Source organism: Trachemys scripta, chromosome 1, assembly GCF_013100865.1.
Source record: "Trachemys scripta elegans isolate TJP31775 chromosome 1, CAS_Tse_1.0, whole genome shotgun sequence".
Classification (NCBI taxonomy): Eukaryota; Metazoa; Chordata; order Testudines; family Emydidae; genus Trachemys; species Trachemys scripta.
In genome coordinates, this window is record NC_048298.1 from 202,313,489 (window position 1) to 202,331,377 (window position 17,889).

The window sequence follows — 17,889 nt, forward strand, 5'->3', positions numbered from 1 at the left end:
CTCAGCCATATTAGTAGTCATGGATTTGCTGTCTAAGATGTCCCATTTTGTGCCCTGTTGGAAGATCTCAACCGTAGAAATTACATTTGTTCTTTGATCACTTCATCATGATTCATGGATTACCTTCTAAAATCACATCTGTGGACTGCAATTCATGTGTACTGCAGTTCATCTTCCATTTCTGGCAAGAGTTATTCTGCCTTTTAGATGCTGACCTGCTCCTTTCCACGACATTTTCACAACAAATGGACAGACAGTTGGAATAAATGAATCAAAATTTGGAGCAGTACCTGCAGTACCTGATTTATTAATTACCACCAGGGTGACTGGCTCCACCTTTTACTCTTTTCAGACTTCACTTGCAACAGATTCAATAGCAAATCTACCCATTAGAGCCCTTTCTTTTCCAACCATCGCTTTCACACCCTGTTCCACTCATTTCTACCACATTTCCCCTGGATCCTTGACTGTTCGGGAATTAGGCACAAGAAAAGCTGCCTAGAAAGTGAAAAGCCTGCTGTGTACCTGGACATTTGTTTTTGTTTTGTTTTCCTATAGATGTGAACAGTATATTTTCCCCCTATTTGTCTACAAAGATGAATGACATATCTTCAAAACAGTGTGCACCACTTAAGAAATACACTTTTGAACATAACACACAAATGGCCCAAAATAACTTGTTTTGAAATAGTGCCCATAACATATGGCACCCAGCTACCTGAAAATAGGCTGTGTTGATCCTTAAATACAATTAAAAGAATAACAGCATCAATTCCATAATCAGCCACCCACAAAAAACTAACTATATAAAATCCCCTAGAGCCACAGTAGGAAACAGACAGGGACGGGTATAACTCAAATCATTCTGGAGTCTGGCAAGTCCTCATTAATAATACAAATTAGAATAATGTCAGGAATATCTACTGTTACAGAAAATAATTTGTGGATTTCAAGTGGCACCTGTTGTCAGTTGTTGGCATGTGTGTTCTCTTTGTGTGCTGCACCGGCTCTGGCCAGGAAGTCAGTACAGCAGATTTTGATCAGACTGCCCAGGAAAACCACAGACTCGGTTCAGTAGCAAAGTTTTTCCAGGCATTTTCCAGGGTATTCCAAATAACTATTTGGAAGCTTTCAATCTCATGGTTTAAACTTTCCCTGTTCAAATGTCAGCAGACTAGAGATGAAAGGATCATGCCCAACATCCAGTATTTATAGCTCTTTGGAAGGCTGACAAGCTTTAAATGTCCAGCACTTCTGCAAATCAGACTACAGGATCTCAGGTTAGGCACAAGTGGGTGGCTTAGAAGTTGTTCAAGAAATTCACACAAACTGTTTAGCATTTTACATCCAGATGCTCAGGCTTTTTGGCATTAATGAGGGTATCCTGGACTCTGCTAGGGATCTTTGGCAGTCCCCAGCCTCCATCTCTGCCAGCAGACTGCAGATACCAAGTCCCTCTGAAAGGATTTGGTATTTTTATAGTTGCCCTGTTTGAGGTTCATCATTAGTAATGGCTGCAAATGAAAAATATAGGCAGCATGGACCACTGAAATGCACCCCAAAAGAGAAGAATCCTGAAAATATACCTTTTTGATTAGTTTGCAAGTCAAAATCACCAGCTTTCAGGCTTTACTAGCAAACTACAACTACCTCAGTAGGGTCGAGTTTCCCAATTTGTGGATAAAGTTCCTATAAAAGCCTAAGGAAGAACTTATAGTTCCATTCTTCAAAGGCCAATAAATCTCCAGTTCAGTTCTACAAGCAGCACTTGATGCCATCAATATGGCTACAAGATCAGTTGCAACTAGTGTCACATGCAGAGAACATTTTGATGGATTTTTCTCTCCTATCCCACAAGAGGGCCAAAGGAGGACAGAGGATTTACCTTTTGAAGGATATGATCTGTTTAGCTCTAAGACTGATGAGGCATTGCTCTCACTGCACGATTCAGGGGCAGCTCTTCAGTCTCTGGAGGTCTATATACTCCAACACAATGGCTAAAGCAATTTAAGCCTCAAGCAGCCTCCAGATCCATCCTCTTCTTATTTTTTTATCATGTGAGCTCTGCCGAAACTTCCAAGGAGAAATCTTGCTATCAAAAAAGGAAGAGTTCTACTTTTTCCTCATAACATTTGTGATAGACCCAGACCAGTTGGGAATAGCAGAGTAGCAGAAGGGAGATATACTGGCCACTGGATAAGTAGTTTTCTGTTCCCTGAGTGACCAGAGCAGGGACTGCTCCAGGCTAATAGACCACCTGACTCCAATTAACCTGCTAAGAGTCAGGTGAGGCAGTTAAGCACCTGACGCAAATTAAGGCCCCTTTGATGCTATAAAAGGGCTCACTCCAGTCAAGCCAGGGGGAGCCAGGGAGCCAGAGGAGAGGAAGTGCGTGTGAGGAACTAAGGCTTGGTCTACACTACCCCCCCCAATTCGAACTAAGGTACGCAACTTCAGCTACGTGAATAACGTAGCTGAAGTCGAAGTACCTTAGTTCGAACTTACCTTGGTCCACACGCGGCAGGCAGGCTCCCCCGTCGACTCCGCGGTACTCCTCTCGCCGAGCTGGAGTACCGCAGTCGACGGCAAGCACTTCCGGGTTCGACTTATCGCGTCCAGACTAGACGCGATAAGTCGAACCCAGAACTTCGATTTCCAGCCGTCGAACTAGCTGGTAAGTGTAGCCAAGGCCTAAGAGCAAGAGGTGTGCAAGAAGCTGAGAGTGAGTAGGCGTACTGCTGGAGGACTGAGAAGTACAAGCGTTATCAGATATCAGGAGGAAGGTCCGGTGGTGAGGACAAAGAAGGTGTTGGGAGGAGGCCATGGGGAAGTAGCCCAGGGAGTTGTAGGTGTCGTGCAACTGTACCAGCAGACACTCTAAACAGCTGCAGTCCACAGGGCCCTGGGCTGGAACCCAGAGTAGAGGGTGGGCCCAGGTTCCCCCCATACCTCCCAACTCCTGATCAAACACAGGGGGAATTGACCTGGACTATAGCTTCTACCAGAGGGGAAGGTCTCTGGACTGTTTCCTGACCCACAGGGTGAATCTGTGAAGTGAGCAAATCCGCCAATAAGCGCAGGACCCACCAAGGTAGAGGAGGAACTTTGTCATACATTGTACACTGTGCCTAGCCAGAGGCAGCAAATTTGATGCTGCACTGGAGAGTTCTGGACTATTTTGCAAGGATTTTTTTGCCTTGTCGCCTTCATTTGGTATCCACCATTCTTGCATCCTGGAATTCATTTCAAAAGAGCTATCTCAACCAATTTCAGTCTCTGCCTCCATCCAACTCCTTCAATCCTATCCCATTTCAGGGACCACTCTTACAAGAACCAGGTACAAAATGAGGTGAAAACTCTGCTGCATCTGGATTAGATAGAGATTGTGGCCCCAAATTCTGGGGCAGAGTATTTTCTTCTTTGTAACTCCTAATTCCAAAGAGAAAAGGAGGTTGATGTCCTATTCTGATCTCAGGTGACTCAACAAGTTGATTTGTCACCTCAGGTTCCAGTTGAGTATTTTCACTTCCATAACCCCATCCATAGAATCCCCTAGATTGGTTCACTACTCTTGACTTGCAAGACATGTATTCCCTGTGACAGGGTGTATAAAGTCCACAGGGGACTGAAGGGGCTAAAGAACAACTTTCAGCCCAGATGATTCCATCCAGCCACACCTGTAGAAAATGCTCCAGATGGAGGTGGAGTTTAAAAGGAAGCCAGACAGCTCAGAAGGGCTGACATGGCCAAGAAGAAGGCTATCCTCTGGGAGCTCCTGAGAAGGGATGCTGCAGCAGCTCCTCTGGGAAAAGAGAAGCCTATCTGCTGAGCCCAGAAAGACTAAAGAAAATACCTTTTCTTCAGTAACTCTGTGCAGACTGCAAAGCTTAGACTATAGAGTGGGTGGTAGGAAGTGGCCCAAGGAGGGCAGCCTAAGTGCCTTGCCTTTGGTAATCCTCACAGGGCCCTAGTCAGAGCACAATGGAAGTGGGAGGGCCCAGGCTCCCATACCAACCCCCTTCTGCATTTAAGAGGAACCGATCCCCTGAAACACTAGAATACTCTTCCATCCAGTGCCAACAATCACAATTTGGTGGAGAATGTGGGCAGTCACCGAGGAGGAGGAGAAACAACAATCACCATGGGAAATTGTTGAAGTGGCTGATGGACATCCAGCAACAAAAGGTGGCCCAACAGCAGCAGCAGAACCAGATGTTCCAGCAAATAGCTGCCCAACTACAACAGCAAGCAGCACAGCAACAGCAGCTCATTTGGGAGTTGGCAACACAACAGCAGGAACTGCAACAATGCCTGGTTAAACAGGTGGCAGCCATTTTATCACCCCAAGAAGCAAATGCAAACATGATGGCTGGGATCCCGAGCCCTATCAATGCTATGTAACTCTCAGTGAAATTCACGAAAATGGAGTGTGGGGATGACCCCAAAGCTTTCCTGGTTACTTTCAAGAGGGCCACCACAGCAGCTTGTTAGCCCAGTGCTCAGATGGCCATCTTATTGGTGCCATATCTTACTGGACCTACACAAGCTGCATACAAGAACCTTAATACCACAGAAGCCCAAGATTATGCCAAGGTGAAGTATCATGGCAGAAACCCACCAGTAACACTTCTGTTGGGAAAGATGGGGGCCCAACCTCATGCAGTGGCCTGGAGCCTTAAGGAACACTGTTGGTGGTGGCGCCAGCCTGACAAATAGACAGGGGAGCAGGTGACCAAATAAGTGGTGCTGGAACAGTTTATGCAGGTTCTCCCAGTTGGGAGGGGAGAGGGAGAGCAAAAGTGGGCGCTACAACCTTTGCCTGAGACGTTGCTGAGGCAATCTGGTTGACAGAAAATTATTTGACAGCCACAGGCCCAATGGCAGGGACACCCAAGACAAAAGATGCTTGCCCTAGAGGAGCAGTCACTGCAGACATCCAGGCCCACTGAGGGGGGCAAGCATGAGGGATTGAATGCCAAGCCTGGCCACACGGAAGCTTGGTTCCAAGGGGATGAAAGGGCAGAAGGGGAGACCGTTCTCCAGGAAAGACTCCCCACAAGTGCCCCGCCTCCCCCAGAAGGGGTAGGGGGACACCCCCTCAACTGGGACTTGTCTTTTGTGCTGGCAATTTCTGCCAAAATAGCCCCTTCATGGATTGTTCCTACAAGTGGGCATAGGAGGCGGACACCTAGACTACAAAAAAAAGGCCTGGCCAAGACGTTACTCTATGTGTGGATCAAGGGGGGAGAAGTGTCAGCCCTAATAGACTTGGGGAGCAACCAAATACTCCAAATATTCTGGGAGGGGAGATCAAAGAGAGCCTTTGGGGTCCTTTTGGATCCTGCCTATTGGCGCTTCGGGCACAATGCATGGTAGTCCTGGACCTTGACCCCGGCCAGCAAAATCTGAGGGTTACCTTTTCCAGGGTTTTCTCTTGCCCTAATGTTCTCTACAGAGCACTGCATATGCCATCTGTAAGACTCTCCAGTGGAATTTCTTTGGGACTGGAAATGGTACTCGTATTTCCCTGGTTTGGGAATCTTTTGCCACCTAGTATAGCTTTCTCTTCCCTGAGTTTAAAGTGGGGCCAAGACTTCACCAATTGCAGGTCTACCATTTACTATTTATGTTGGTGAGTTGCTTTTATGCCTTGCACAATGTCAGGTCATCTCTTTGTTCGCTTATAAAATCTATGTCTGCCATTAGTAGGTCCAAAACAGGATAAGGTGAGGTCTTCTGTTCCCCTGGTTCTCAGCGCCAGGCAGCGAGGCTCCAGCTGTCAGCACTGCTGGGGCTCACACATTGCCCCCCCCCCCCCACACACACACATATGGGAGGGATATGGTGACATCGTTCCTGTCTGGCGGTCCCTTCATCCTCAGCCTCCGTCGCTCTGACCTCTGCTAGCTTTCTGTGCGTTTGTGGCTTGAGGGTCCCTCCTTGAGGGCTATTTCCCTTCATGGGTTCGTTGCTTCACAATTTTATGACCGCCCCCCAAAATTCTTAGTTCTGGCCCAAAATCACTAGGTATGCCAATGTGGGGTATATTGCGACTATATTATGTCAGGTTTAGAAGACTCCACTAGATTTACAGATTTTTATACTTTCTCTAAATTTGAATGTTCCTCTTATTTAAATCACAAGAGCTTCTCTCTTTCTTTACAGACACCCACACTTGAAGTTCACTGTTCTATGTTAGGATTATAAAACAAAAGCCAAAGAAGCAATGGCTGATTTTTCACAGTAGACACACTAAGTCAAGGAGGTGTTTCACTGTTTTCTAAGACTCTATGCCCAGGACTTAATAATGTTTCCTGAATTTTTATTACATTTTATTTCCCCTGTTTCATTTGAGGATTAATAAATGTAGTCAAAGTACAAGACAGTGTCCTAGTGGATTTTAGGATTTCTTTTTTTATAGAAAGAAGGAATTGCATAAAGTCACTGAGATTATCATCTGCCTAAGTATACAGTGCTATCATAACCCAGAATTTTTGGGATTTAAATTAAATCTTTCTATCATAAAAAAACACATTAGAACAATATTAACAATTTATCTTCACTAGCCTCATTTCCCCCAACCCCAATCAAGAATATGTTAAAAATAAATAAACACAGAGAAAAAGAGAGAGAGAGAGAGAAACAGTTAACTATATCCCAAAAATGTGTCAAGGTACAGATCTTTCCACCAATAAACTTCTTGTAAAGCCCAGAACTTCACAATAAAGTTGACTTGTGTTATGTTGACTTACAACCACCCCAATAATTACTGCATTTTTTCTTGTCTACACTACCCTCCTTCTCTCTGTGGTGCGTGTCCTCACCACAAGTGTTTTCACTAACTTAAGAGGGGCAGAGTGTGTGTGTTTGAGGGATGGGGGGCAAGAGCTCAGGCTCTCAGCTCAGCACTGAGCTCCAGCTGGGAGCTCAATCAGCTCTGCGCTCCCTGCAGATCTCCCAGCTGGAACCCAGTTGCAGCCCAGCTACCGCCCGGGCTCCCCACAGTAGGGTGCTACAAGTGGAGCAGGGAGCTGAAAGCTCTGGCGGCAGTCAGGAGCTCCATGTGGAGCAGGGAGCTGAAAGCCCAGGCGGTAGCTGGACTCGTGCTGGGAGCTCTGCAGGGAGCTCACAGCCCAGGTTCTCAGTGCCAGGCAGCGAGGCTCCAGCTGTCAGCACTGCTGGGGCTCACACATTGCCCCCCCACACACACACACACATATGGTTCAGTTTCAAACCAGGGAACCTACCAGCAGTGAAATTGACATTTTTGTCAATTTCATGACTCCAGCTGTCAGCCACCCTGGCAGCGAAGACCTGATGAAAGTAACACACATTGTCTATACACTGCCTTGCCCAAACAATGTCAAACTAAGCCTTATGCCTCTCGTCGAGCTGGATTTACTAGATCAGCTTAGCGGGCAAGTTACAGCAGTGGTAGGCATAGGTGCCAACTCTGTGGGTGCTCTGGGGCTGGAGCATCCACAGAAAAAAAAATAGTGGGTGCTCAGCACCCACCAGCCACCCACCGATCAGCTGTTCCAGCAGACCCCGCTGATCAACTCCTTCCTGTCCCCACAGCGCTTCCCGCCCACCGCCAATCAGTTTCAACGGTGGGCAGGAGGTGCTGGGAGGGAGAGGGAGAAGCAGGGGCAAGGCCTTTGGGGAGAGGGCAAAGCGGGAGCAGGAAAAGGCAGGGTGAGGGTGGGGCCTTGGTGGAAGGGGAAGAGTGGGGGGCAGGGCCTCAGGGCAGAGCAGGCATGGAGCACCCCGAGGGAAAGCTGAAAGTCCGCGCCTGTGGCGGTAGGAACACTGTAGTTTGCATGCTTACATTGTTAGGTAGACGTAAGGCATGTAATGTCAACTTAGCTTTCTAGTGTAGACATGCCCTCATGAGTATCTGTCAAGACAGACAAGGTGAGTGAGGTAATAGCTTTTGTTGGACCAATTTCTATTGGTGAAAAAGACAAGCTTTTCAGCTACACAGAGCTCCTCTTCTTCAGAATTTAACTCTGCATATCAGCAGTTCAGAAACAATAGGCATCAATCCTCCTTTTCTCTGTCCTTCCTTAAGTAGCACAAAGTGTGCTTGTTTAAACCCATCCTTATCTTCTGATATGCAAAGAACACAGAGTGACTGAATTCATAGCTATTGGAAGTACAGTAGATCAGATCTTCCTGTTTATTGATTTGTAAAGAACAGCCTCATAGTGGTTTGGCAGCTCTGAGTCAGAGAAAAGAAAGAAGCTTTTCAGCAGATAGAAGGAGGAGTGCTGGGTAACATTAAAGAGGGTCTTGTAGTAGCCATTGTTCTTTGATGTGCAGTCAAATTGGATGTGACTGGAGTCAAGGTCAGGATGCTATGGAAATGCTGTGAATATGGTGGGGGATTAGAGAAGTGTTGTTTTATTAAGTATTGTATGTATGCATGCTTATTAAATACAGAAAATTACCCTCCTCTCTTCATGAAAACCATCACTGGTGGAGCAAATTTTTAACCCCCTGACTTGATTACTTTGCTGCTGCACTAAAAGCAGCTGCTTGAATGAGATTATCTTATTCTATTCCTTCCTTCACTACTATTTTTTCCTCAGAATCTCAGCCAGGTTCAGCCATCTTTTTTCAAGAATTGTCTTAGCTCTTTGTTTATTGCATCTCATTTGTTTTTCAGTTAATGACCCCAACCCTACTTTCTCACATTAATAACTATTTTAAATTGCCGCTACGTATCCTTCGTAATTTGCCTGTGTTTGAATACTGGGAAGCAGAATTGTGTAATTAGTGTCTAAGCATTATGCTGCCTGTGCCCTCACATGCTTAGAAGAGGGATATTACTCTGACCTTAGAAGATTTTTCTGCTGGTGATATATTTTAAATGAATAATAATGTATAGAAGGTAAGCTTAAATGTAAATGTTTTAACTCAGTCAGTGGAATGGGTGAGAACTACCTGACCTCCCCCTCCATCTCTTCTGTTACTGATCTGAAAATAGAAAATGAAATAATTTGAAACAATGCAGCATAGTGAAATCCCCCAGCATCTGCAGCCATGTTCTTGCTATCATGTAAGGTGTTTTAATATTTGTTTGTGTTTTATCTATAGTGAAGCAGCTCAAGAAACTCTGGTGAGGAGATATTTTATTTTCCTTTAATAAAAACAGATCTTTTTTTTTCCTCTTCATTTTATATTGTGAACCTAGTATCTGGTTGACATTATGGATTTTGACGAAGATATCCCTGATGAAGCGGGAAGGGGGGAGATCTGAATGCTGTTTCTTCCACTATAATATTAATTATTCCCTTTCAAAATAGCACATGAAATTGTAGAGTCATTTTAATGGCAGTATAATTTGACTTAATAATAGTGGTAATAGAAGCTACTGTTCATTTGCATGAGCATCAGAGACAGTAAAGGAAGTCCTTTTTCCCAGAAAGAATAAAATGTCATTTTAGAAAGTGGAGAGGTGAAACTAAGTGTGCTGAGAAAAGACAGAAAAAATAATTACCTATTTATTCCCTTATTATTCTATGTCTTGCAAATTAATTTGAGATTTCTAAAGAGATCTGCCTGGAAATAACAGTAGGGGAGGTCGTGCCCCCAGGAGTTTAGTTGATATAATGTGTCTGAAATGGTATATTCTTTTTTTCTAACTTGCTAGTTTTATTGAATTTTCAAATAATATTGGCATTGATGTCTCACGATTTTTGTCTGTTTTTTTTTTCATGAACACACAAGCAACTGGTCCCTGTGTCTTCTGAGCCAGTATTGATTCATTAGCTCACAGAGCAATTCTGCTGAATGCTTTATATGCAATCTTGTCCAGACTTTTTAGGAAAATATTAAAGTAATTCCTTCATGGAATGAGAGATTCATTAAACTAGAAGAGGTTAAAGGATTCTAACTGAACCCACAACTCTGTAATAAACCTCTTGAGGCACCTCCCCATCAAACCTGGTGGGAATATATATGATTGGAACATGAAATAAAGCAGCTGTTCTCAAACTGTAGGTCAGGACACCAAAGTGGGTTACAGTCCCATTTTAATGGGGTCCCCAGGGCTGGCGTTAGACTTGCTGGGGCCCGGGGCCAAAGCCTGAGCCCCACTGCCCAGGGCCAAAGCCAAAGCCCTCAGGCTTCAGCCCTGGGTGGCGGGGCTAGGGTTACAAGCCCCGCACCTATGGCTGAGCCCTTGGGCTTTGGCTTTGCTTCCCCTCTCCCCCCCCCAGGCAGCCGGGCTCCAGCGGATTCAGGCTTTGGTCCCCACTGATGGGGTCGTGTAGTAATTTTTGTTGTCAGAAGGAGGTTGCAGTGCCATGAAGTTGGAGAACCCCTGAAATAAAATATTAAAGAATCCTTTAAAAAACAATCTGTGCAATACATCAGGAGGTGATGAATGGCCTGTATAGAGAGGGTGATTTACAGCTAATTCACTAGTGTAGTAGCACAAGGGGAGCCTTTGTTGCACTCCCATTATGTGGGAGTGTAGGCATTTGTTGTTCTTTTGTGAGTGTGTTCGCACATTCACACACTTATCAAAGCTCCCAAAGCCTGAAGACCAGAAAAGCTAAAGGGGGTTACACAGGCCTTGGCTACACTGGCAATTCACAGCGCTGCACTTGCTGCGCTCAGGGGTGTGAAAAAACACCCCCCTCTGAGCGCAGTGAGTGCAGCGCTGTAAAGCGCCAGTGTAATCAGCACCTGCAGCGCTGCACGCTCACTCGCAGAGGTGGAGTACTTGCAGTGCTGCGAGAGAGCTCTCGCAGCGCTGGCGGTGCAACTACACTCGCTCTTCACAGCGCACTGCAGCTGTGAATCCACGAGTGTAGCCAAGGCCACAGTTACATCTTTACAAGCACTGCTGTTTGTGCATACCAGGGAGTTAGAACTAAATGATGGCCAACATCACTTTAAAGAAACAAGGTGGATGAGATCATATTTTTTTATTTGACCAACTTCTGTTGGTGAAAGAGATCAGCTTTTGAGCTTACACAGAGCTCTTCTTCAGGTCTGTGTAGCTCGAAAGTTGGACTCTACCAACAGAAATTGATCCAATAAAAGATATTACCTCACCCATCTTGTCTCTCTAATATCCTGAGACCAACATGGGTACCACAACTCTGCAAACAACATCACCTGAAGTATGTTTGTTTGTGGGTTTGGGGTTTTGGTGGCAGTTTCGCGGGGCGATGGTGGCAGGGAGGGAGGCGGGATGCAGGGGTTGGTCTAAAAAAGAGATACTTGGTCTCATCTGGTTTTGCATTCGAGGTGAAAGCCATCAAATCAAAAATATGACCAACTAAAAAAGAGACCAAACAAACAAACAAAGAGGGGGGAGGTAAGGGCTTGTTTACACTTAAAACACTGCAGCGGCACCACTGTAATGCTTCAGTGACAATGATACCTATGCTGACAGGAGCGGTTCTGCTATCAGTGTAGAGACTCTACCTCCCCAAGAGGTGGTAGCTAGGTCAACTGGAGAATCCTCCTATTGACCTAGTGCTGTCTATGCAGGAGCCTGGGTCAGTTTAACTGTGGATTTTTCACACCCCTGAGCAATGTAATTATACTGACCTCATTTCCTAGTGTAGATGAGGCCTAAGTAACAGACGCAAGTCCTGCAAATCCTCATTTCTGGAACTGCTATAACAAGAGTTTGTAAGATTCAGCCCCAACAATGGATAAACTGTTCCCAGTAATCATGTGACACGGCTTTGCTTTTTTACTATATGTAATCTATTTCTCTGATAAACAACATAAATTCAATTCACTGTGTTGGGATTGGGTAATGGGGAGAGAGAGGAATAACTCCTTTTAATAAATCTCTTCAGATTCACTTATGTTTTAAAAGAAGGAATGAATGCTTTTAAGCACTATAATTTATTTTTGGATTGAACAGAAGCTGTCATATTTCATCTCTCTATAGTTTTACATGGTTACAGTGTTTTTAATTAAAATCACAGTATTTTAATGTCTGCTGCACTGCTGTTGCTCTTTAATTTTCTATCTTATGATTGAAAGAAAACAACTGTAACACAAAATTGTGGACAAAGTACATGATGAAAGAATCGGTCATATTGAAGAGAAAGGAATGTATAATACCATACTTCTGCTTATGGAAGATTTTGGTGTTTGTTTTAAAATCAGAATCAGGCAATAAAGGTGGGGCCTTTTTCTTTAGACCAAATTCTGATAACCCGTACTTACACTGAGTAGCAGTTGACACCACAAGCAGTCTCTCCATTTCTGGTGGCATTACCTGTGGAGAAAGGTACTACTCAATATAAGGAGGGGCATCTGAATCTGACTTTTATCCATCTTGCTGATCATCAACCTTTTGCATAAGGAGCAAGAGCAAAGAAAGTTACTGCTCATCACACACCCAAACTATGCTATTGAAACCCATGAATTTTCATTTGGTTGTTTGATTAAACTGGTACTCCTAGGAGTTGGCTATCTGAAGCAAGAACAGATTAATTTCTCTTTGTCTGCTTAGCAATAAGGCTGTTACCTGTTGAACTGTATGACATTACTTTATGTATTCTTGCATTCAAAAACGGATGTTTTGAGTGAAATGAATACATTTGATTCAGAGAGAAAGTGTTGCTATTTTCATCACAGGCAAATGCACATTTCTGTGGCAAGGTTCAGCCCTGAGCAAGTACATTTAGCTAATATACAAAAGAAATTATTTTTGTGTGCCAATGAGAAATTGTTCATATAATATTACTTAGCAGATGGGAAGCCTCTTGATGGACCCAAACTTCCTTCCATGAAAGTCAGTGGCAAATCCCTCATTGGCTTAAATTGGAACAGGCACAGGTGCAAGTATGTTGATTATATTTTTAAGTAGTTGTGGTTTGCTCACACATAGCTTTTACTGTGAGCATTAACTCTCTCATTTTATGATTGTTTTAGAGTTTGTAGAAGTCATGGAAAATAACAGTGCACCTTCATTACTCTATCACCAAAACTGTATGTACCATTTGGTATATGAGTATACATACAGTACACTGATACCTTGATAAACAGTACTGTGTGGGTTGGCAGGGATAACTGATGGGATAACTTTTAATTGCTCAATTGATTAGTCTTGGAGAGTAATCAAAGCTTCCCTATGTTTTATTCATCTTTACATTGACAAAATACACCTCTGTAGAGATAGCTATTTCCAGGCTAGCATCCAAGGGTACATATAGTTGTTCAGTTTACAAATCCACCGTGGAGTTTAGTGTGTGTCATTTTGCTGGGTTTACATATTAGACTAAAATTTCAGTTTAACCAAAACTCACCCAGTTCATAGAAATACATGATTTTTTCCAGTTTTATATAATTCTTAGAATTTTATGGCTTCTGTACTGGCAGTGGGCACAAATATCTCGAGGCTCCAAAATCTTTACCCAAAATCACATGCTCAGATTTGTCATTGTCATAGCATAAAAAATGTTGATGTCTACTGTATACCTTGCAGAGCCCTCATTCTCAATAGACTCTTAGGATTGTGTGAGTCAGATTGTGATTTTTATCATCTTTGTTTTTCATTGTCCTTTGTTAATTAAAACTTAAAATGGAATATTGTTTTGTGTATTGATAAGTAAATGCTAATAATGAAGAAAGACCTGGAATGCTTGCATCAAAGACAGGTAGATCCTTAGGTTTCTATAAAGAACCCTCTCAAAACAAATGAGGGGTCTAAAGAGCAGACACACATTTTTTATTTTCTTCAGCATGGCTCATTTTTTTAAAAAAAATGTGTTATTGAGCTAAAAACCAATATTTGAAATTATGGAGGACTATGATTCATTGAAAGGTCATTGTAAGGTTAAAATAAATAATAATGTTATGCTAAAGGTGGTGTTAGCTTCCACAGGCATATCTTTGATCTGTAGGCAATCATAGACTTCTTGATGCTGGTGGGCATGATAGCCACCCTTCATTCCAGAAAAGTGTAAGAAGCAATTAAGCTCCTTTATAAAGTAAGATAGCTGAAATAATGGGAGCCATTGCCCAAAGCACAGAAGCTGAGTTTTGTGGGCAGAAAGCTTTCTCAGGGGGCTGATTGCAAACACAGGGTGCCTCTGTGTATCTGTGACTTGGAGGAGCCAGAGGCAGTCAGAAGAAGACATAGAAGGCATAAGAAAACTAAGGAGATAGCAAGAGAAGCACTTGCAATGTGACACTGTGAAAACCAAGACAGAGGATTTGGGGGCAGAGTGCTGACTGGAAAGAGACTTGCAACTGTGGCCTAGTCTTCACTTACCGGCTGGTCCGGAGGCACGCCATCGATGTTCTGGGATCGATTTATCGCGTCTGGTTAAGACGCGATAAATCGATCCCGGATCGATCCCGGAAGTGCTCACAATCGACGCCGGTACTCCAGCTCGCCGAGAGGAGTACGCGGCGTCGACGGGGGGAGACTTCCGGCCGCGTCTGGACCGCGGTAAGTCCGGAGTAAGGTACTTCGAATTCAGCTACGTTATTAACGTAGCTGAATTTGCGTACCTTAGTCCGAAGTCCGGACTAAGTGTAGACCAGCCCTGTGAAAAAAGAAATTACCTCCTGTTGTTTTAGCCCTACTGTGTTCAGGGAAACAGGGCTTTGTACATTATTTGTAAATACCCGGGATTGCATCAAAGAAATACCTGGCTTCTCCTAATGGTAACAAGCCACAAGACCCCAAACATTGGCTAGCCACTCATGTCAAAAGGGTGAACATGCTACTGCCAACACCTACAAAAATTAAAACTGAAAACCTGAATTTCCTTTTTCATCATATATGGTGTTTGTTACCTATTTATATCTCTCTCTCAATTTGGACAACAAAACCGAACTTAATCTGTTCCCCTTTCTGTTTTTCCTGTACTAACATAGTGCTCCATTGTTTGGTTTGCAGACCTTGCAGGGAAATGTTTACATTCAGTTAATCTGCTTCCTATTAGTTATTTTGTTTAAAACATTTCTGAGAATTTACTGTTATTAGCTTTAGGCATTTTTGGTTTCTAAATGCTAAATTTAGACCTAAGCTACCTGACATTGTCCTTTAGATATATAGTACATAAGGTTGTTAGTGAATATCACTCATGTTGTTTGGAATTTTCTGTACAAGATTATCTTACTGACCTCCTGTCCTAGACACTCTGTTTTATACCGAGACACACAGATTTGGGGGTTTTAAAAATTAAACCACAATTCTACAATAGTTGTGTCTTCATGCAATACATCAGCCCAACAAGACACTAAAAACATTTTCTTCAAAGGACAGTACCATACTGAGAAGAAAAGGTCAAGGGGATGGGAGTCAATTGAATTAGAGAACAAAGAATATGCTTGTACCCAAACACTAGTTGATTACCAGCATTGTGGCACTATACGTGTGCAGTTGGCATCTCCATACTAAATGAGATTACTTTCTTTTATACTTATTATTTTTTGACTGTTTGCTCTCAAAAAGTTCATTCGGAGTCATTCAAATTCAGATAATAACAGTGGGGTTTGTTTCCCATTTTAAGGTTTGCAAGAGAGAAAACAAAATCTTTTTTATTATTATTTTGGCTGGTGGCCGTTCAGATGATTTAACAGAAAGGGGTTTATCAGGCTGCTTATTGTGAGCCTGGTCTAATGCCATTTAAATTAGGAGAAAAAACATTGTTGACCTCCCTGGTCTTTGGATTCAACCCGGTAAACTGCAATCAAACCCTTGGTTTATAAATTCTTGCATGAGTGTTCTTTTGTCCTATACAAAACAAAACTCTTTCTTTAATGAAATAGACACCTAACTTTGATTGCTACTTGTTACGTGTTTGAGAGGAGAGTCATTTTTCTCTTGTTTTTCTCAGGTGGCCATTGATGAGCGCATCAGACAGTTGCATGAAGCCCACAGGGATTTTGGCCCTACATCTCAGCACTTCCTTTCCAGTAAGTCATTTTTAGTTTTTCTTGCATAACTTGTGCAGTGCTCGTTAGAAATTAAAACCTCAATTATGTAGCCAGCCCTGCCATTGGTGTCAACTAGGGTTGCTATCTGTTTCCATTTTAAACCCCATTGCAGATGTGTTTAGAACTCAACAGTAAAAAATTAATTGCTGGCTAAAACTTGGTATAGAAGTGTACTGATTTCAATAAACTCCAGTATAGATGGGAAAAGCCTACCAGTATCAGGTCCCCTTACCTCTTTCTCTACCAGCGCAGGATTATTCCTGTATTATACTTGTCCATTCTAGTTTGAAAGCTTCCAGTTGGGAGTTGTTGCTGATTAATTAAATAAAATAGAGTTTCTGATAACTATAATTATTTCAAATTTCTACAGTACCTGAACCCCAAGCTCTTTGTACATTTTCAGTATATACTGACTTTGAATTCATATATACTTTTCTTACATGATCTATAAACATGATCACATAGCTATAGTTTGCATATGTGTGCGCAGTCATAGAATCATAGAAGATTAGGGTTGGAAGAGACCTCAGGAGGTCATCTAGTCAAAGCAGGACCAATCCCAACTAAATCATCCCAGCCAGGGCTTTGTCAAGCCGGGCCTTAAAAACCTCTAAGGATGGAGATTCCACCAGTTCCCTAGTTAACCCATTCCACCACTTCCCTAGGTAACCCATTCCAGTGCTTCGTCACTCTCCTAGTGAAATACTTTTTCCTAATATCCAGCCTAGACCTCCTGCACTGCAACTTGAGACCATTGATCCTTGTTCTGTCATCTGCCACCACTGAAAACAGCCAAGCTCCATCTTCTTTGGAACCCCCTTCAGGGAGTTGAAGGCTGCTATCAAATTCCCCCTCACTCTTCTCTTCTGCAGATTAAATAAGCGCAGTTCCCTCAGCCTCTCCTCATAAGTCACGTGCCCCAGCCCCCAATCATTTTTGTTGCCCTCCACGGGTCTCTCTCCAATTTGTCCACATCCTTTCTGTAGTTGGGGGCCCAAAACTGAACAGAATACTCCAGATGTGGCCTCACCAGTGCCAAATAGATGGGAATAATCACTTCCGTCGATCCGCTCGCAATGCCCCTACTAATACAGTCCAATATGCTAATACCTTCTTGTCAACAAGGGCACACTGTTGACTCATATCCAGCTTCCCGTCCACTGTAATGCCCAGGTCCTTTTCTGCAGAACTGCCGCTTAGCCAGTCGGTCCCCAGCCTGTAGCAGTGCATGGGATTCTTCCGTCCTAAGTGCAGGACTCTGCACTTGTCCTTGCTGAACCTCATCAAATTTCTTTTGGCCCAATCCTCCAATTTGTCTAGGTCACTCTGGACCCTATCCCTACCCTCCTGCGTATCTGCCTCCCCCCCCCCCAGCTTAATGTCATCCGCGAACTTGATGAGGATGCAATCCATCCTATCATCCAGATCATTAATGAAGATGTTGAACAAAACCGGCCCCAGGACTGACCCCTGGGGCACTCTGCTTGATACCAGCTGCCTACTAGACATCGACCCATTGATCACTACCCGTTGAGCCCGACGATCTTGCCAGCTTTCTATCTACCTTATAGTCCATTCATCCAATCCATATTTTTTTAACTTGCTGGCAAGAATACAGTGGGAGACCATATCAAAAGCTTTGCTAAAGTCAAGATATATCACGTCCACCACTTTCCCCATATCCAAGAGCCAGTTATCTCATTGTAGAAGGCAATCAGGTTGGTCAGGCATGACTTGCCCTTGGTGAATCCACATTGACTGTTCCTGATCACCTTCCTCTCCTCCAAGTGCTTCAAAATGGATTAGTTAAGGAGCTGCTCCATGATTTTTCCAGGGACTGAGGTGAGGCTGACCAGTCTGTAGTTCCCCAGATTCTCCTTCTTCCCTTTTTTAAAGATGGCCACTATATTTGCCTTTTTCTAGTCATCCGGGACCTCCCCTGATCGCCACGAGTTTTCA

General features: G+C 43.5%; 1 protein-coding gene across 13 annotated transcripts in view; it reads left to right on the forward strand.

The window, feature by feature from the left end:
- DMD (dystrophin) overlaps positions 1–17,889 on the forward strand; it is a 1,855,422-nt gene that overhangs the window by 1,655,647 nt on the left and 181,886 nt on the right. For all 13 annotated transcript variants that reach the window (XM_034754682.1, XM_034754655.1, XM_034754674.1 and 10 more), the window contains one exon: positions 15,831–15,909. In XM_034754682.1, the coding sequence (XP_034610573.1) occupies positions 15,831–15,909 (79 nt within the window). The remainder of the gene's footprint in view (positions 1–15,830; positions 15,910–17,889) is intronic.